Genomic DNA, 18,313 nt, shown 5'->3' with positions numbered 1-18,313 from the left:
GAAAACTGCAAAGAGAAATTTAAGAATAATTCATGGAATTCTTTTAGCAGCGTTCCGCTACACAGACATAGACCCATTCAAATGCATCACCATGGCTGCTGTCTGTATTAAAATCTTTAGAACCAAATTTCTTCCTAACTACAACCCCAACTTTAGAAATAGTTGGGACAGTGTGGAAAATGCTAATAAAATAAAAACACAGTTTCTTACATTTACTTTTATTAGATGTCAGACAGGATGAACCTGAAATATTTCATCTTTTATCTGCTCAACTTCATTTCATTTATTAATAAACATCCATTCCTGCATTTCAGGCCTGCAACACATACATCAGAGACAATTTGTTTCCCTTAACCAAAGACACACTCACATACACTCATCTGGAATTCCAATGACCTGGAAATGAACTAAGCCAAGTTAATTCTACCAAAAGGACAATTAATTTCATTTATTAATAAACATCCATTCCTGCATTCCTGGCTACATCTCGTGAATGCCACACCTCTCTAAGTAAGTTGAAAAGTGGCGGCACAGCCATTCAAAGTTTAGTTTTGAAAAGTTTTTCAGCAGTTTTAGAGTTCCAGAGTTCGGATCACTGGCAGGTGAGGCAAAATGCAGCTCGCTCAGAGAAGTTAAAGAGTTCACGTAGCTGATGCCGACACATAAATCGACTCAGTTGTTGAGTTCAGTGTTCGTGTTTTTGCAAGCTTGTATTTGAATTGTCTGCTTCTGAACTTTACCACCGGTCAGGGTGAAGTTCCTATTCGGCTGTGTGTAGATGATCCAAACGCTTCACCGAATTGCACTGTGTGTGCTGACCTTTGTGCTACTAATCTTTACATCCTCTGAGAAAGAAAAGGAGAGTGCTTCAGTTTGATTAAACACCCCAGAAGCAACAGTCCTTGAGTCTTTGGCCGACCGAAACACACCACACATGCTTGTTTTTTTTTATTTGCTTCCACTATTAATCGATAGCATAAACTTAAATCAGGCTCTAAACCTCCTGGTTCTACCCACCATTCAATCCACTCTAGATAATCAAGTAATATTATATATAATTATTTATTATTTCCTTAATTATACCATTTACTGTCATTGTATGTGTTCTGTGTGTTTAGTTCAATAAACATCATAACAGTTCAGAATTTAGTGCTGTGAGTTTGATTCGCTGGGTGAGAGAAATAATCCACTAACGAACTTTACTCCAACAGAAAGTGATCTGATCTGTTATGAATTCAGTTTTCCAGGTAATTTCTCCTTAAAAATGCCAGTGGGGCCCCAAATTTGATTATTAGCTATTAATTATATAATAAATTAATTAATTGCTAACAACTTTTCCCCAACACTCACAACATAATATAATTGCTCCCCTCACCCCTGTTTCCTACATGCCTTTTATTCTGTCTACTTGTTCTGTTTGATCCCCTTTTCATCTCCTCTACTCACACCTTTTGGGTTGGGGAACATCCTTTTGTCTCAAACTACCATAATCTTTGTTTACCAGACCTTCTTTGCAATCTCCTCATTCTTCATTCCCAGGATAGCTAAAGCCTCCCCAAAAATATGTGTATTTAGATTTGTTGGTCAACCAAGCTGCACCCATACTTCTGTATGTGTTAATAAAACACCATTGATCAAGACCCCGTGTCTCCTGTATGCTGAATTTTTAACAACTTGGTTCTGTGAGCCATGTGGCAAACTAAAATGTATTTGTGAGTAAAGGCCATTTTGAACATAATGCACTGTGTTACTGATATTGTAACTGGTATCCTCTCTGAAAGGAGAAAAGATTAATGCATTGTGTTACTGATATTGTAACTGGTATCCTCTCTGAAAGGAGGAAAGATTAATGCACTGTGTTACTGATATTATAACTGGTATCCTCTCTGAAAGGAGGGGAGATTGTAATGCACTGTGTTACTGATATTGTAACTGGTATTCTCTCTGATAGGAGGAAAGATTAATGCATTGTGTTACTGATATTGTAACTGGTATCTTCTCTGAAAGGAGGGGAGATTGTAATGCACTGTATTACTGATATTGTGACAGATATTGTATCCTCTCTGAATAGAGGATACCAGTGTTACTGATATCAGACAGGCTCTGGTAACAGCTGTTCCAAACTGGCAAAAAATGTGGGGAATTCCAAAGTGTGGAATAGATCACAGAGAATAGATCTAACTCTGGTTCCAGTCTGCGGTTCTATAATCAAAGATTGAGTGTGCTTACTGTCATAGAATAGGTCATTTGAGTGGTAGGATCAGTAAGAAAAGAGGTGCACAGAGCCACATGGAAGAACTGTAGTTTGCTATGAGGGCCACCCCTGTTGGTGAAGATTTTCCACACACTGTGCTTTACCAAAGCAGTCTCTTTTAAAGGGGAAGACAATGAGGAACAACATCATGTAACAATAAAAATAATTAATCAATTAATTATTAAATAGAAAACAATTAGCAGGGTTGTTCAAGGATATGGAAAAGGAAGTCAGCACCATCAGCAAGCTACGACTGATGAAAGTCTTTGTCAGGCCAGTAACCACATATGGATGTGAAGTCTGAACACTGAAGGAAGACGCATTTAGGCTTTTAAGAACAAGTGTATCAGAAAAGTGCTAAAATATCACTGAGGAAGATGACGACCACTAAACATTTGTGTGAGATGGCCAGAACAGAAAAGGAGCCACTGAACCACATTAATTCCTGCAAACTATGTTACTTCGGGTGTGGCACCACATTACAAGACTGAAGGTAGTGTTATGACAGGACTTATGAAAGAACAAGATGGATTGCTAACATCATGATGTGGATTACATTATCAGTGGCTCTAGTCTGCTACAAATGACATAAGACGGAGGATAGTGGAGAAAGTGCAGCATCATGACATTGTTTCTAAATTATTTAAGACACACTGCTGCTGTATTTATTTATTTAATTTAAATGATGATTATACTTTCGTTACAATATTAAAAAAAGTTGAAGTTTAAAATGTTATGTATGTATGTAATTACTGAATAAACAAAGCTTGTATTAAGTGTAAATCAAATATTAGTTCAGAAAATTAATCAGAATGTAATGATCTAAATACAGCCCCACACTTATGCTTTAAGAATTTCATTTCTTACAGTTTGTATAATTAAGTAAAAAAATGAGAAAAATCGTTTCTACACTTAAACAGATACAATAAATCTGAGTGTAAAGCATCCAGTAACATCATTTACATCTACTACATTTACAATAAATCTTACCAGAAGTATTTTTTTTCCAAACTAAAGTATTTGTTACACCAGCTTTTATCGTAATATGTATTAAATGGTGGTTTACAGTCCTCACATAGAGTAGCCAGAAGATCAGTGTGATTACTGTAACTGACCAACCAAGAGATTGGCTGGATTGGTTGTAGAGATCTTGCCAAACATCCAGTTGGGACTCAATTCATGTCTGTATCATTATACTGGGGTTCCACTGTTGGTTGAACTGAAAGATTGGGGTGATGCATCACTTCATATCTCTGCTCATGGTGAAGCTTCAGCTGGCTAATAAAGCAGCTCCAATGAAAGATCGATTCACCTGAACATGAAGTGCTGGTCACACATGGGTCGAGGTGCTGTGTCACTTATACACTGTAGGAGTAACAGAGAATAAATATAAATAAAATTATGCAGCAAAGATAATCACTAAAACTACATTTTTCTAAATTTACTGTTAAATGCATCAAAATCACAACAACACACACACAGATCTGCTGTAACGCTGTTTATACCTAATGCTAATGAGGTACCTCAATAATTCATAAACTGACACAAAACTCACCAGAATGAGCTACTGCTAAATCATTTAGGTACATTAATGTCTAAAGTGGATGCCACTAACCACCAAATTCACCATCATTCCCCCCTGCACGCCACATACCAATAGCTTAGCATATAGTGTATCCTAATTTAGCTTATCAATGCAGCAATGCTGTTTATAACAGTGTAACATTCTAAAAGTGAGTCTCTGTCCTTATTATCATAAACACTAAATGATTTAATACTAAACCTCTTCTGTACGACCGACACTGTGGACTGTTCACGTCATATCAATCACATCCTGCTCATTAATCTGTACTGAATCAGAAAACACAACCATTACAGTTTAATCTTCACCTCCAACATCACTACAGATCTAGAAACAGCAGCTCAGCTCACAGCTCCTTCAGTACCAGTCTATATCTACAGCAGGCCAAGAGTCCTAGAGATCTGCACCAATACAGCTGACACTTGTATGCAGCACTGCAGATATTTTATCACCTTAAACATGTACAATATGAGATTTACTTTCTTACAGGACTGTTTTTGTGGTGCACAAAGAATGCAGAACAGAATGCAGCACTGAATCAGACTGAGAAAGTCCAATCCGATTCAGGAATTTACATGCTGTTATTTTTTATTTATCAGATTATACAACAGGTTACCCTAATTTAATCAGATATAACTTTTGCTCATCTGGGCCTTAGATGAGTTTATTCTGATTGAGGTGTAAACATGAATATTTTCTACTCAGATTAAAGCATCAGTCCATTTATTATCAGATTATTAGGCACATGATAGATCATTCTGAAACATCATCAATGTCACAGGGTCTAAACATCTACAAACCTCTCAACCGTAACAGATACAGAAAATGTACCCAGTGACATCATCTGCAGGTTTTATCACAACAACAGGTTTTATTGCCCCCATGCAGCAGGATGTTTTCATTTGTCTAAATGCTGTAAACAGAATGATGTTTTGGGAGATGATTGTGGTGCAGTTCATTCTTTATTGTTCACCGAGTAACTGCTGTTCCCGCTGCTTTCAGGTCATCCTGCTACTCATTTTGAATGAATACTGGCTTCTCTCTTACCTTCCTCATCATTAGTCTGACAGCAGGTTGTGTTACTGATGTACTGACAGGGATGATGAAAGTGTTTGTCATGGCTCTGTAGCTTTTTCCAGCTTTTTTTATCTTTACCATGATGATACTCTATGTGTAAAATCACCAACCAATAACTCCGTCTTTTGTAATGAAACCAGATACAATTTGCACCAAAATGTTTTTAATATTTCAGCATGTACAGTGTATCACAAAAGTGAGTACACCCCTCACATTTCTGCAGATATTTAAGTATATCTTTTCATGGGACAACACTGACAAAATGACACTTTGACACAATGAAAAGTAGTCTGTGTGCAGCTTATATAACAGTGTAAATTTATTCTTCCCTCAAAATAACTCAATATACAGCCATTAATGTCTAAACCACCGGCAACAAAAGTGAGTACACCCCTTAGTAAAAGTTCCTGAAGTGTCAATATTTTGTGTGGCCACCATTATTTCCCAGAACTGCCTTAACTCTCCTGGGCATGGAGTTTACCAGAGCTTCACAGGTTGCCACTGGAATGCTTTTCCACTCCTCCATGACGACATCACGGAGCTGGCGGATATTCGAGACTTTGCGCTCCTCCACCTTCCGCTTGAGGATGCCCCAAAGATGTTCTATTGGGTTTAGGTCTGGAGACATGCTTGGCCAGTCCATCACCTTTACCCTCAGCCTCTTCAATAAAGCAGTGGTCGTCTTAGAGGTGTGTTTGGAGTCATTATCATGCTGGAACACTGCCCTGCGACCCAGTTTCCGGAGGGAGGGGATCATGCTCTGCTTCAGTATTTCACAGTACATATTGGAGTTCATGTGTCCCTCAATGAAATGTAACTCCCCAACACCTGCTGCACTCATGCAGCCCCAGACCATGGCATTCCCACCACCATGCTTGACTGTAGGCATGACACACTTATCTTTGTACTCCTCACCTGATTGCCGCCACACATGCTTGAGACCATCTGAACCAAACAAATTAATATTGGTCTCATCAGACCATAGGACATGGTTCCAGTAATCCATGTCCTTTGTTGACATGTCTTCAGCAAACTGTTTGCGGGCTTTCTTGTGTAGAGACTTCAGAAGAGGCTTCCTTCTGGGGTGACAGCCATGCAGACCAATTTGATGTAGTGTGCGGCGTATGGTCTGAGCACTGACAGGCTGACCCCCCACCTTTTCAATCTCTGCAGCAATGCTGACAGCACTCCTGCGCCTATCTTTCAAAGACAGCAGTTGGATGTGACGCTGAGCACGTGCACTCAGCTTCTTTGGACGACCAACGCGAGGTCTGTTCTGAGTGGACACTGCTCTTTTAAAACGCTGGATGATCTTGGCCACTGTGCTGCAGCTCAGTTTCAGGGTGTTGGCAATCTTCTTGTAGCCTTGGCCATCTTCATGTAGCGCAACAATTCATCTTTTAAGATCCTCAGAGAGTTCTTTGCCATGAGGTGCCATGTTGGAACTTTCAGTGACCAGTATGAGAGAGTGTGAGAGCTGTACTACTAAATTGAACACACCTGCTCCCTATGCACACCTGAGACCTAGTAACACTAACAAATCACATGACATTTTGGAGGGAAAATGACAAGCAGTGCTCAATTTGGACATTTAGGGGTGTAGTCTCTTAGGGGTGTACTCACTTTTGTTGCCGGTGGTTTAGACATTAATGGCTGTATATTGAGTTATTTTGAGGGAAGAATAAATTTACACTGTTATATAAGCTGCACACAGACTACTTTTCATTGTGTCAAAGTGTCATTTTGTCAGTGTTGTCCCATGAAAAGATATACTTAAATATCTGCAGAAATGTGAGGGGTGTACTCACTTTTGTGATACACTGTATTTAGAACGTGATTTATTTTATGTGATCTTTATATTTATACAGTTAACTTTAGGGTCTGAACGTTTTCTTTATAATTCCTCCTGTGTGTTTATTTATACATTTATACTTTTTTGTTTATACTTACAAGTAGAAAGTTAAGACATGTGCGTAAATGTGGAGGGGTTAAATACTTTTCCCTCTCACTGTGTGTATAAAGACACTGTGTGTGTATTAAGGTAAAAGGAGGAACTCAGTTTAATGTAACAGGAACTACGTGACTGTAAAAAGTTTAGGATCCTCTGTTATAATGAAACAGGAAGTCAGTAACTCACTATAGTGTCTCCAGTTTACAGTGAGGATCCTTCTGTAGATCAGTGAGAAGCTTCACTCCTGATTCTCCTGGTTTATTGTAGATCAGATCCAGTAGTTTCAGGAGTGATGAGGAGTTTGAGCTCAGAGCTGAAGCCAGAGATATAAAACCTTCATCTGTAATAGAGCAACTGTCCAACCTGCAGAGAGAACAAGAACTCATCACAATTACATCACACACACACACAAGAACTCATCTCAACACACACAAGAACTCATCACAATTACATCACACACACACACACACACACAAGAACTCATCACAATTACATCTCAACACACACAAGAACTCATCACAATTACATCTCAACACACAAGAATTCATCACAATTACATCTCAACACACACAAGAACTCATCACAATTACATCTCAACACACACAAGAACTCATCAAGTCAAGTCAAGTCAACTTTATTTATATAGCGCTTTTTACAATAGACATTGTCTCAAAGCAACTTTACAAAATCCAGGACCAACAGATACAAAAACCCCTGTTGAGCAAGCCGAGGGCAACTGTGGCAAGGAAAAACTCCCTGAAAATTACAGGAAGAAACCATGAGAGGAACCAGACTCAGCAGGGCCCATCCTTCATGGGTGGCCTGGAGGATACTTTAAATAAATACACGATTTACACAAATCATATAAACACAGAATTAAATGATCTAAAAGTCATAACTGGTAATAAATAGATAAATAAACAATTAAATAATAATAGAGTTGTTATCCGCTCTAGTCTTCAATAAAGTCTGTAGTGATTTCTTGTCGTTGCAATTACTCCAGACCCGTCACATCTGACAGGAGCAGCATCGTTGTCCCGGCAGTCTCGACTTCAATCCTTAACCTCGGCGGGTAAACAGGTTTCCATCAGAATGCCCTCGGGGTAAAACAACAGAGAATGTAGTTAATAATGTACAATGCTAGTTGACAAACAGTTTTACAGAGAGTTTTAGACTCCGGCAGCCCTAATTATTACAGCATAACTAAAAGGGAGAGCAAGCAGGTAACAAGGTCATGAAGGCTTTCACAGGACATCAGCGCCCATCTCCCCACCGTCACCAAACCTGAGTGATCGGACAAGAGAGGCAGAACGACAGCAACCCAACATCCCTGATCACCACAAGTTTCTATGACCAAGAACCCCCAAGCTCTGCGCCTTTGTCTATATTAATCAAAAGCCTGAGAAAATAAATATGTTTTCAGTCTAGACTTAAACATTGAGACTGTGTCCGAATCCCGAATAGAGGCAGGAAGATTATTCCAGAGTTGTGGAGCTTTGTAGGAAAACGCTCTTCCACCAGCCGTGATCTTTTTAATTTTAGGAACTATAAGTAACCCTGCATCTTGTGAACGAAGTGGACGCGCTGGGCTGTAGTGATTAATAAGTTCACTCAGATACTGTGGAGCCAGACCATGTAGCGCTTTATAAGTTAGTAAAAGTATTTTGTAATCAATGCGAAATTTAACTGGCAGCCAGTGTAGAGATGATAGAACAGGAGTAATATGGTCAAATTTTTTTGTTCTAGTTAGCACTCGAGCTGCTGCATTTTGAACTAACTGGAGTTTGTTTAAGGATCTACCAGAGCATCCAGTTAGAAGAGCATTACAATAATCTAACCCAGAAGTTATAAACGCATGGATCAGTTTTTCGGCGTCATTAACAGATAGTATATTTCTTATTTTAGAGATATTACGCAAATGATAGAAAGCAACTCTAGTAATATTATTAACGTGTGTATCAAATGAGGGATCTGAATCTATTGTGACACCTAAGTTTTTTACATCTGGGCTGGGAGTAACAGAGAACGTGTTTAAGTTTAGCACCAGGTTAGACAATTTGTCTCTTGCAGCTTTAGAGCCAACAAGTAAAACCTCTGTTTTATCTGAATTAAGTAAAAGAAAATTACACGACATCCAGTTTTTTATGTCGTTTACACAATCTTCAATCTTACTGATTGTGTCAGTATCATTTGGTTTGGCTGATATATACAGCTGTGTGTCATCTGCATAGCAGTGAAAGTTTATGCCATGTTTATGAATAATTTCACCTAGTGGAAGCATATAGAGTGTAAATAATAGCGGTCCCAGTACCGACCCCTGTGGAACACCATACTTTACTTTTGTAGTTTCCGAGCATTTATTATTTACATAAACGAATTGAGAGCGGTCAGTCAGATATGATTTAAACCAAGAGAGTGCGAGTCCTTTAACACCTACTGTATTTTCTAGCCTCTCCAGTAAAATGTTATGATCGACCGTATCAAACGCTGCACTAAGATCTAATAGAACAAGAAAAGAGACACATCCATTATCAGAAGACATTAACAACTCGTTAACTACTCTAATTAATGCGGTTTCGGTACTATGGTTGGGTCTAAATCCAGATTGAAATTTTTCATGAATACAATTTTCATTCAAATAAGAACATAACTGTTTGGAAACGACTTTTTCTAATATCTTTGAGACAAAAGGAAGGTTTGAAATTGGCCTATAATTAGCTAGTACATGTGGATCAAGATTAGGTTTTTTAATCAGGGGTTTAATAACAGCACTTTTAAACAATTTAGGTACATATCCAAGGCTAAGGGATGCATTGATTAATGTAAGCAGGGGCTCTACAATAGCTGGGAGTAAACCTTTAAGTAAACGAGTTGGAACAGGATCGAGTATACACGATGATGACTTCGATGATTTAATCAACACAGTTAGTTCATTTTGGGAGATTGGATTAAAGGAATTTAGTTGGATTAACTCGTTACTATTATCACCACTGTTATCACCAATGCTGCTCGGAGTGAGTCCATACTTAACATTGGCAAGTGACACAATCTGACTCTGAAGTCGTATTTTTTCTATCTTGTCATTAAAGAATTTTAAAAAATCATCGCTGGTACAGTCGGGTGGTATATTAGATTCAGTTTCATTAACGTTTTTAGTTAATTTGGACACTGTCTCAAAAAGGAATCTGGGATTGTTTTTATTTTTCTCTATTAGGGATGAATAATATAAAGATTTAGCTTTTATAAGTGCATGTTTATACTCAGTTAGAGCATCTTTCCAAGCAATCTTATACACTTCTAGTGTAGTGTGACGCCACTTGCGTTCTAATTTTCGTGCTGCTTGTTTAAGTGCGCATGTGTGGTCATTGTACCAAGGAGCAAGTTTTTTCTCCCTAATCAGTTTAGTTTTGAGTGGGGCTACGTTATCTAAGGTTGTGCGCAGTACGGTCTCTAGGTTTTGAGTTGCCTGATCTAGTTCTTTAGGTTCTGATGCTGATATATTTGGTAATTCTGGTAGGCAGTTTATGAACGCTGCTGCAGTTGCAGATGTAATAGTGCGCTTATATTTAAAACGATTTGGTTGCTGTATATTATTTGACAGGGACACTTCATATATTAGTAGGGAGTGATCAGAGATTAAGTCATTCTGTGGTATAATTTCCAGGTTGTCTATGTTTATACCATAAGTAAGTATTAAATCTAAGGTATGTTTACAGCGGTGAGTGGGTCCTGTTACATTTTGGGTGATGCCTAAGGATTCTAAAATAGAGTCAAACGCAATTTTGAGTGGATTACACTTATCCTCATAATGAATATTAAAGTCACCAACAATTAAAGCTTTCTTAGTTGATAAAACTAATTTAGAAAGAAAATCGGCAAATTCGTTAAGAAATTCTGAGTAAGGACCAGGGGGTCGATAAACAGTAACCAGCTTAAACATACTATTTTTATCAGATGAACATTTATTGGTTATGTCAGAGATAAGAACTTCAAACGAGTTTGTTATGGGAGATGATTTTACAGTAAGACCTATGTCTTTATCATAAATTGCGGCTATTCCTCCACCACGACCGCTAAGACGTGGCTTATGTTCATAACTGTAACCCGGAGGAGATGCTTCATTTAAACCTAGATACTCATCAGGTCTAGCCCAGGTCTCGGTTAAACAAAGTGCACTAAGACAATTATCTGTAATTATTTCATTTACAATTACTGTTTTGCATGCAAGTGACCTGATGTTTAGAAGTCCTAACTTTAGTTTAACTTTACTAGGGTTTTCATGATGCTCATTTAGATTAATTTTAATTAAGTTATTATGACATACTTTTTGATTTTGTTTTGGCTTACACCTGCCACGGTAAACAGACACAGTCTCAATGGTTTGTGACCTAAGGATTCCAGGTGACGTCCGATGGCGACTCGCAGACAGTCGGTTAGGCCTGTTAGTCTGCTGCCTGGTCTTGGCTCTGGATAGTCATTTAACACTATCTGCCGCTACACTAACGCGGTGGTAAAGCCTGTCACCTATGCTGCAAGAAATGCGAGCAGCACCCTCCCACGTGGGGTGGACACCATCCCGCTTCAAAAGACCAGGCCTTCCCTCAAAGGTGGACCAGTTATCTACAAAATCAATGCAGTTTTCTGAGCACCATTTAGACATCCAGCGGTTCAGCGACAACAACCTGCTGTAGGTTTCGCCACTGGGTGGAATCGGTAAGGGGCCAGAGCACACTACTGCCTCAGACATCGACCTAGCTAACTCACACACCTCTTTAACATTACTCTTAGTAACCTCAGACTGCCGTAAACGAACATCATTAGTGCCGACGTGGATAACAATCTTCGAAAATCTACGATTAGCATTAGCCAGCACTTTTAGATTTGCTCTGATGTCAGGCGCCCTGGCCCCCGGAATACAGGTGACTATGGTTGCTGGTGTCTCTATGGGGGTTGCAATACGCACGTGTCGGAGCTGAGAATCTCCTATAACCAGAGCACTTACATTAACAGGCTTCTCAGCGGGTGGCTCACTGAGTGGGGAAAACCTGTTGGACACGTGCAACTGAGATGGTCGGTGCTTTTCCCTACGACTATGTCGCCGAGACGTCACCCAGTCGCCCCGCTGTGAGGGCTCTAATGCCGGAGTCTGGGGTTCTACACCTGAACTGCTGGCATTCGGGACTGCTACAGCTGAATCTAAGCCCTCACTACTAATAGTCTGTTCTAACGCCCGAATGCACCCCTCTAACACTGAGATCTTCTCTGTCAGACTAACAACTAATCTACACTTATCACATGTAAAGTTATCACTAAACACGGAGAAGGAATAACTGAACATATTACACTCGGAACATGGATATAATGCTCCTGCTGGGGCCATAGTAGCAAAGAAATGTACTTAGCTTTACAAGATGAGTTGGAGATGATGTTAATGTTGGATTCACCGGCGCTTCTGCTGGTAGTCACAGAAGAACGGCTTTAATTCCGGATGAAACAGGCGATGATGAGCTGGAATACAAAAACCACCAACCAAACAACACAAACGCGCTTCGTTCGGACAAAAGCGGCTGTAATTCTAAAGGAAAACGGTGTTATGCGCTGGTGTACAAAACAAATAAACGCGCTTCCTACGAACAGAAACGGTTATAACTCCCCACAAAACAGAGGTGTTTTAAGAGCTGAAATACAGAACACAACCAAACACAAACGCGCTTCATGCGGACCGAAAACGGTTTTAATTCTGGATAATTATGATGTTTATGCGCTGAAGTACAAAAACAAACAAAACCGGCTTCGTTCGGATGCCGGTAGCAGAAGTTTCCTAGTTTCCAACACAGCACGAATTTACGTTAGTAAACACAAGCGCTTTTTTTTACGATAAACAAAATAAAACTAAATCAACAACACACGGAAGATTAACGTATAAATTATATGTTTAAAACATACGTATATAAAAAGTTATTTAGCTAAAGGCTACAAACAAACAACTAGGCTAGCGTCTCAGCGTGCCAATCACAATTACACAATTACATCACAATTACATCTCAACACACACAAGAACTCATCACAATTACATCTCAACACACACAAGTACTCATCACAATTACATCTCAACACACACAAGAACTCATCACAATTACATCTTAACACACACAAGAACTCATCACAATTACATTTTAACACACACAAGAACTCATCAAAATTACATCTTAACACACACACACAAGACTCATTAGAATTACTCTCAACAGACACACACACACCTAACACATATACACACAGCCAAACACACAATTTAATTCAAAAACCTTTATTAGCATAACAATTAAAATAATTAGTTTTGCCAAAGCATGGACGTAACAGATTTATATAAATGATAAACATTTTTATATATCTATATACGTACATATTTTGCTTATAAGGAATGAAAAGGTACAAAAACAGGTGTGCAAAACAAGCATTATAAACATCCAGGTTTTATATTGATGTTGGGCAGGCAGAGGGGGCTTGATGGGGCCCTCCGGGATATTTAAAGTGGTCAGTATGTGGCTAATATGCAGTCCAAGGGGTCTAATAAGCTGGGGTCTGGCATCGTAGAAATGAGCAAGTGAGTCACCAAAGATGGCTTGATACGTGGGATTATTTTTGTTATCCTGAATTCCGAGGGCTGTTTGTAAACCAATCTGAAGTCCTCTGATTGGGAGAGGGGGTTCATTTGCTTCAACATACAGCCGGGGGGGGGGTACATAATCTTCTAGGGAGGAATGTGCTCAGAAAAAAATCTTGAATGATGGTGATCGGCGATCACTTAAAAGTTTGGTGAAATCAAATGGTAGAAAAACTCCAGAACTCAGGGAGATGTTTAATAGTGAAAGAAAGAGCATTTCCACACACACAATGTGAAGGGAACTCAAGGGATTGGGACTAAACAGCTGTGTAGCCGTAAGAAAACCACTTGTCAGTGAGGCTAACTGGCAAAAACGGCTTCAATTTGCTAGGGAGCATAAAGATTGGACTCTGGAGCAATGGAAGAAGGTCATGTGGTCTGATGAGTCCATATACAGTATATTTAGCATATATAATATATACATATGTATATACAACCCCAATTCCAATGAAGTTGGGACGTGTAAAACATCAATAAAAACAGAATACGATGATTTGCAAATCCTTTTCAACCCATATTCAATTAAATATACTACAAAGACAATATATTTAATGTTCAAACGGATAAACTTTATTGTTTTTTGCAAATATTCACTCATTTTGAATTTGATGCCTGCAACACGTTCCAAGACAGTTGGGACAGGGGCATTTTTACCACTGTGTTACATCACCTTTCCTTTTAACAACACTCAATTAACTTAATTGTTGGAGCTTTGTAGGTGGAATTCTTTCCCATTCTTGCTTGATGTACAACTTCAGTTGCTCAACAGTCCACGGTCTCCGTTGTCGTATTTTGCGCTTCATAATGCGCCACACATTTTCAATGGGAGACAGATCTGGACTGCAGGCAGGCCAGACTAGTACCTGCACTCTTTTACTTCGAAGCCACGCTGTTGTAACATGTGCAGAATGTGGCTTGGCATCGTCTTGCTGAAATAAGCAGGGACGTCCCTGAAAAAGACGTTGCTTGGATGGCAGCATATGTTGCTCCAAAACCTGTATGTACCTTTCAGCATTAATGGTGCCTTCACAGATGTGCAAGTTACCCCTGCCATGGGCACTAACACACCCCCATACCATCAGAGATGCTGGCTTTTCAACTTAGCGCTGATAACAATCTGGACAGTCCTTTTCCTCTTCGGCCCGGAGGACACGACGTCCATGATTTCCAAAAACAATTTGAAATGTGGACTCGTCAGACCACAGGACACTTTTCCACTTTGCGTCGGTCCATCTCAGATGAGCTCGGGCCCAGAGAAGCCGGCGGTGTTTCTGGGTGTTGTTAATATGTATGGCTTTTGTTTTGCATGGTAGAGTTTTAACTTGCACTTGTAGATGGAGCGACGAACTGTGTTCACTGACGATGGTTTTCTGAAGTGTTCCTGAGCCCATGTGGTAATATCCATTACAGAATGATGTGGGTTTTTAATGCAGTGCCGCCTGAGGGATCGAAGGTCACGGGCATTCAACGTTGGTTTTTGGCCTTGCCGCTTACTTGCACAGATTTCTCCAGATTCTCTGAATCTTTTAATGATATTATGGACTGTAGATGATGAAATCCCTAAATTCCTTGCAATTGCACTTTGAGAAACGTTGTTCTTAAACTGTTGGACTACTTGCTCATGCAGTGTGTGAACGTGGTGAACCTCGCCCCATCCTTGCTTGTGAACGACTGAGCCTTTCGGGGATGCTCCCTTTATACCCAATCATGACATTTACCTGTTTCCAATTAAACTGTTCACCTGTGGTATGTTCCAAACAGGTGTTTTTTGAGCATTCCTCAACTTTTCCAGTCTTTTGTTGCCCCTGTCCCAACTGTTTTGGAACTGTTGCAGGCATCAAATTCAAAATGAGTGAATATTTGCAAAAAACAATAAAGTTTATCCGTTTGAACATTAAATATCTTGTCTTTGTAGTATATTCAATTGAATATGGGTTGAAAAGGATTTGCAAATCATCATATTCTGTTTTTATTCATGTTTCACACAACTTCCCGACTTCATTGGAATTGGGGTTGTACATATTCTGAAATCGCTTTGTCAAGAACTCTTAATTCAATTGACTGCTAATATACTATATTTAAAAAAGAAGCCTTTGTGAAAGTTATGGTGCATAAAATGATATATTCTTTCCAATTTTAATGTGTATTTACAGAAATGAGCCAAGCTTTGATGCCAGCTACATGATTTTCTGTGAGGAAGTTTCTGTCAGATGGAAAAAAGAAAGAGGCACTGGCAGAATTAATGAGACAACATCGGCAATGGATGGCACCTTGAGGATGGACAGCTAACAGTGACCTGGATGACTAAAAATCCTGCCCCTGAAAGTGTTGCAGGTAGTCCACTGCAGTTATAAGCAAGGCAAATGTGAGACAGGAAGATATTCCTGTATGTCTTTAATGCCAAAATTGTGCAAATGTTTCAATGGAATCGGTAGAAGGAGCTACATGGAATAATGACTCTGATGATAGTGACATGGAGGAATTATCATGATGAGTAAAAGATGCACTGTGTTACCCAGGAGATGGACTGCACCATGACAATCTATGTGATCAGGCACAGGGTGGCTAAGAGGGTGACTTACAAGGTGACATGATTGGAGAGTTAGAACACCTGGTAGCTCCAGCTACATTGTACTAAATGCTAGAATGAGTCATGGTGTGACATTACCACGTGTTTGAATGTTATGTTTGGACTGATTTTAAGTTGTATTGCATATAGTTCAAAATTCTCCGTTTTTGCCATTATTCAAAACTAAAGGGGTTGAGTAATGAATTGACTAATTTCAAACATCTTGAACAAAAGTGTATTTTTTGTATTTCCTTCCTCTAAATGCCCAGTCATTACTGACAATTTTGATGTGTAAAACATCAGTGTTTTGCAAAATTTGGCATGTGTATGTACAGTGTATTACAAAAGTGAGTACACCCCTCACATTTCTGCAGATATTTAAGTATATCTTTTCATGGGACAACAGTGACAAAATGACACTTTGACACAATGAAAAGTAGTCTGTGTGCAGCTTATATAACAGTGTAAATCTTTAAAGACGAATTGTTGCGCTACATGAAGATGGCCAAGGCTACAAGACGATTGCCAACACCCTGAAACTGAGCTGCAGCACAGTGGCCAAGATCATCCAGCGTTTGAAAAGAGCAGGGTCCACTCAGAACAGACCTTGCGTTGGTCGTCCAAAGAAGCTGAGTGCACGTGCTCAGCGTCACATCCAACTGCTGTCTTTGAAAGATAGGCGCAGGAGTGCTGTCAGCATTGCTGCAGAGATTGAAAAGGTGGGGGGTCAGCCTGTCAGTGCTTAGACCATACGCCGCACACTACATCAAATTGGTCTGCATGGCTGTCACCCCAGAAGGAAGCCTCTTCTGAAGTCTCTACACAAGAAAGCCCGCAAACAGTTTGCTGAAGACATGTCAACAAAGGACATGGATTACTGGAACCATGTCCTATGGTCTGATGAGACCAAGATTAATTTGTTTGGTTCAGATGGTCTCAAGCATGTGTGGCGGCAATCAGGTGAGGAGTACAAAGATAAGTGTGTCATGCCTACAGTCAAGCATGGTGGTGGGAATGCCATGGTCTGAGGCTGCATGAGTGCAGCAGGTGTTGGGGAGTTACATTTCATTGAGGGACACATGAACTCCAATATGTACTGTGAAATACTGAAGCAGAGCATGATCCCCTCCCTCCGGAAACTGGGTCGCAGGGCAGTGTTCCAGCATGATAATGACCCCAAACACACCTCTAAGACGACCACTGCTTTATTGAAGAGGCTGAGGGTAAAGGTGATGGACTGGCCAAGCATGTCTCCAGACCTAAACCCAATAGAACATCTTTGGGGCATCCTCAAGCGGAAGGTGGAGGAGCGCAAAGTCTCGAATATCCGCCAGTTCCGTGATGTCGCCATGGAGGAGTGGAAAAGCATTCCAGTGGCAACCAGTGAAGCTCTGGTAAACTCCATGCCCAGGAGAGTTAAGGCAGTTCTGAGAAATAATGGTGGCCACACAAAATATTGACACTTCAGGAACTTTCACTAAGGGGTGTACTCACTTTTGTTGCCGGTGGTTTAGACATTAATGGCTGTATATTGAGTTATTTTGAGGGAAGAATAAATTTACACTGTTATATAAGCTGCACACAGACTACTTTTCATTGTGTCAGTGTCATTTTGTCAGTGTTGTCCCATGAAAAGATATACTTAAATATCTGCAGAAATGTGAGGGGTGTACTCACTTTTGTGATACACTGTATGTTTTTATTTAGTGCCAGTTTCTGAAGATCAACCATATTTTATTCAAATTTGCCATATTTTATGGTCTGATTCCACACTTGTGCATACTAATGCATGAATACTTGTCTTTGATGTGTAGGTACATGTATGAATGTCAGTTTGGGATATATTTTGTGTTATTAAACTAAATATAAAGTAAGTTAGAAGCAAAACCAGCAGCATATAGTTTTTGTTTTTTCAATTTTACATGTACTGTATATACATTTATGGGCTGTGAAAAAAAAACTGCAGTATATTTTGTGGAGAACTTTTAACACAAAGTCTGTAACAGCATTGTCTATGCAAAAATGCATTTGAAAAGCAGTGCCCAGACGTGGGAACGAAAATCACTTTCTAGGCACTTTTTCTTACTTCACCTTATGGCCTATTTATAGCTTACTTTTTTGTGGTGGCGAATCTTTTAGATTTTCTTTTCTTTTTGCCACACTGGAAAGTCTTTTGCTGCAGCACTATGGTTACAGGAGCAATTTGCAAATTT

The 18,313-nt window shown here is 39.5% G+C and overlaps 1 protein-coding gene across 1 annotated transcript in view; it reads right to left on the bottom strand.

The window, feature by feature from the left end:
* Window positions 1-2,962: 2,962 nt before the first annotated feature.
* Window positions 2,963-18,313, bottom strand: part of LOC134309978 (NACHT, LRR and PYD domains-containing protein 3-like) — a 259,037-nt gene continuing 243,686 nt past the window's right edge. Inside the window, exons 18-19 of the mRNA XM_062991482.1 lie at window positions 7,051-7,227; window positions 2,963-3,619 (exon numbers count right to left, since the gene is read on the bottom strand). Of these exons, the coding sequence (XP_062847552.1) occupies window positions 3,613-3,619; window positions 7,051-7,227 (184 nt within the window). The 3' untranslated portion in view covers window positions 2,963-3,612. The remainder of the gene's footprint in view (window positions 3,620-7,050; window positions 7,228-18,313) is intronic.

This window comes from Trichomycterus rosablanca, chromosome 3 (genome assembly GCF_030014385.1).
Source record: "Trichomycterus rosablanca isolate fTriRos1 chromosome 3, fTriRos1.hap1, whole genome shotgun sequence".
NCBI lineage: Eukaryota > Metazoa > Chordata > Actinopteri > Siluriformes > Trichomycteridae > Trichomycterus > Trichomycterus rosablanca.
This window is presented reverse-complemented; position numbering and strand designations above follow the sequence as displayed.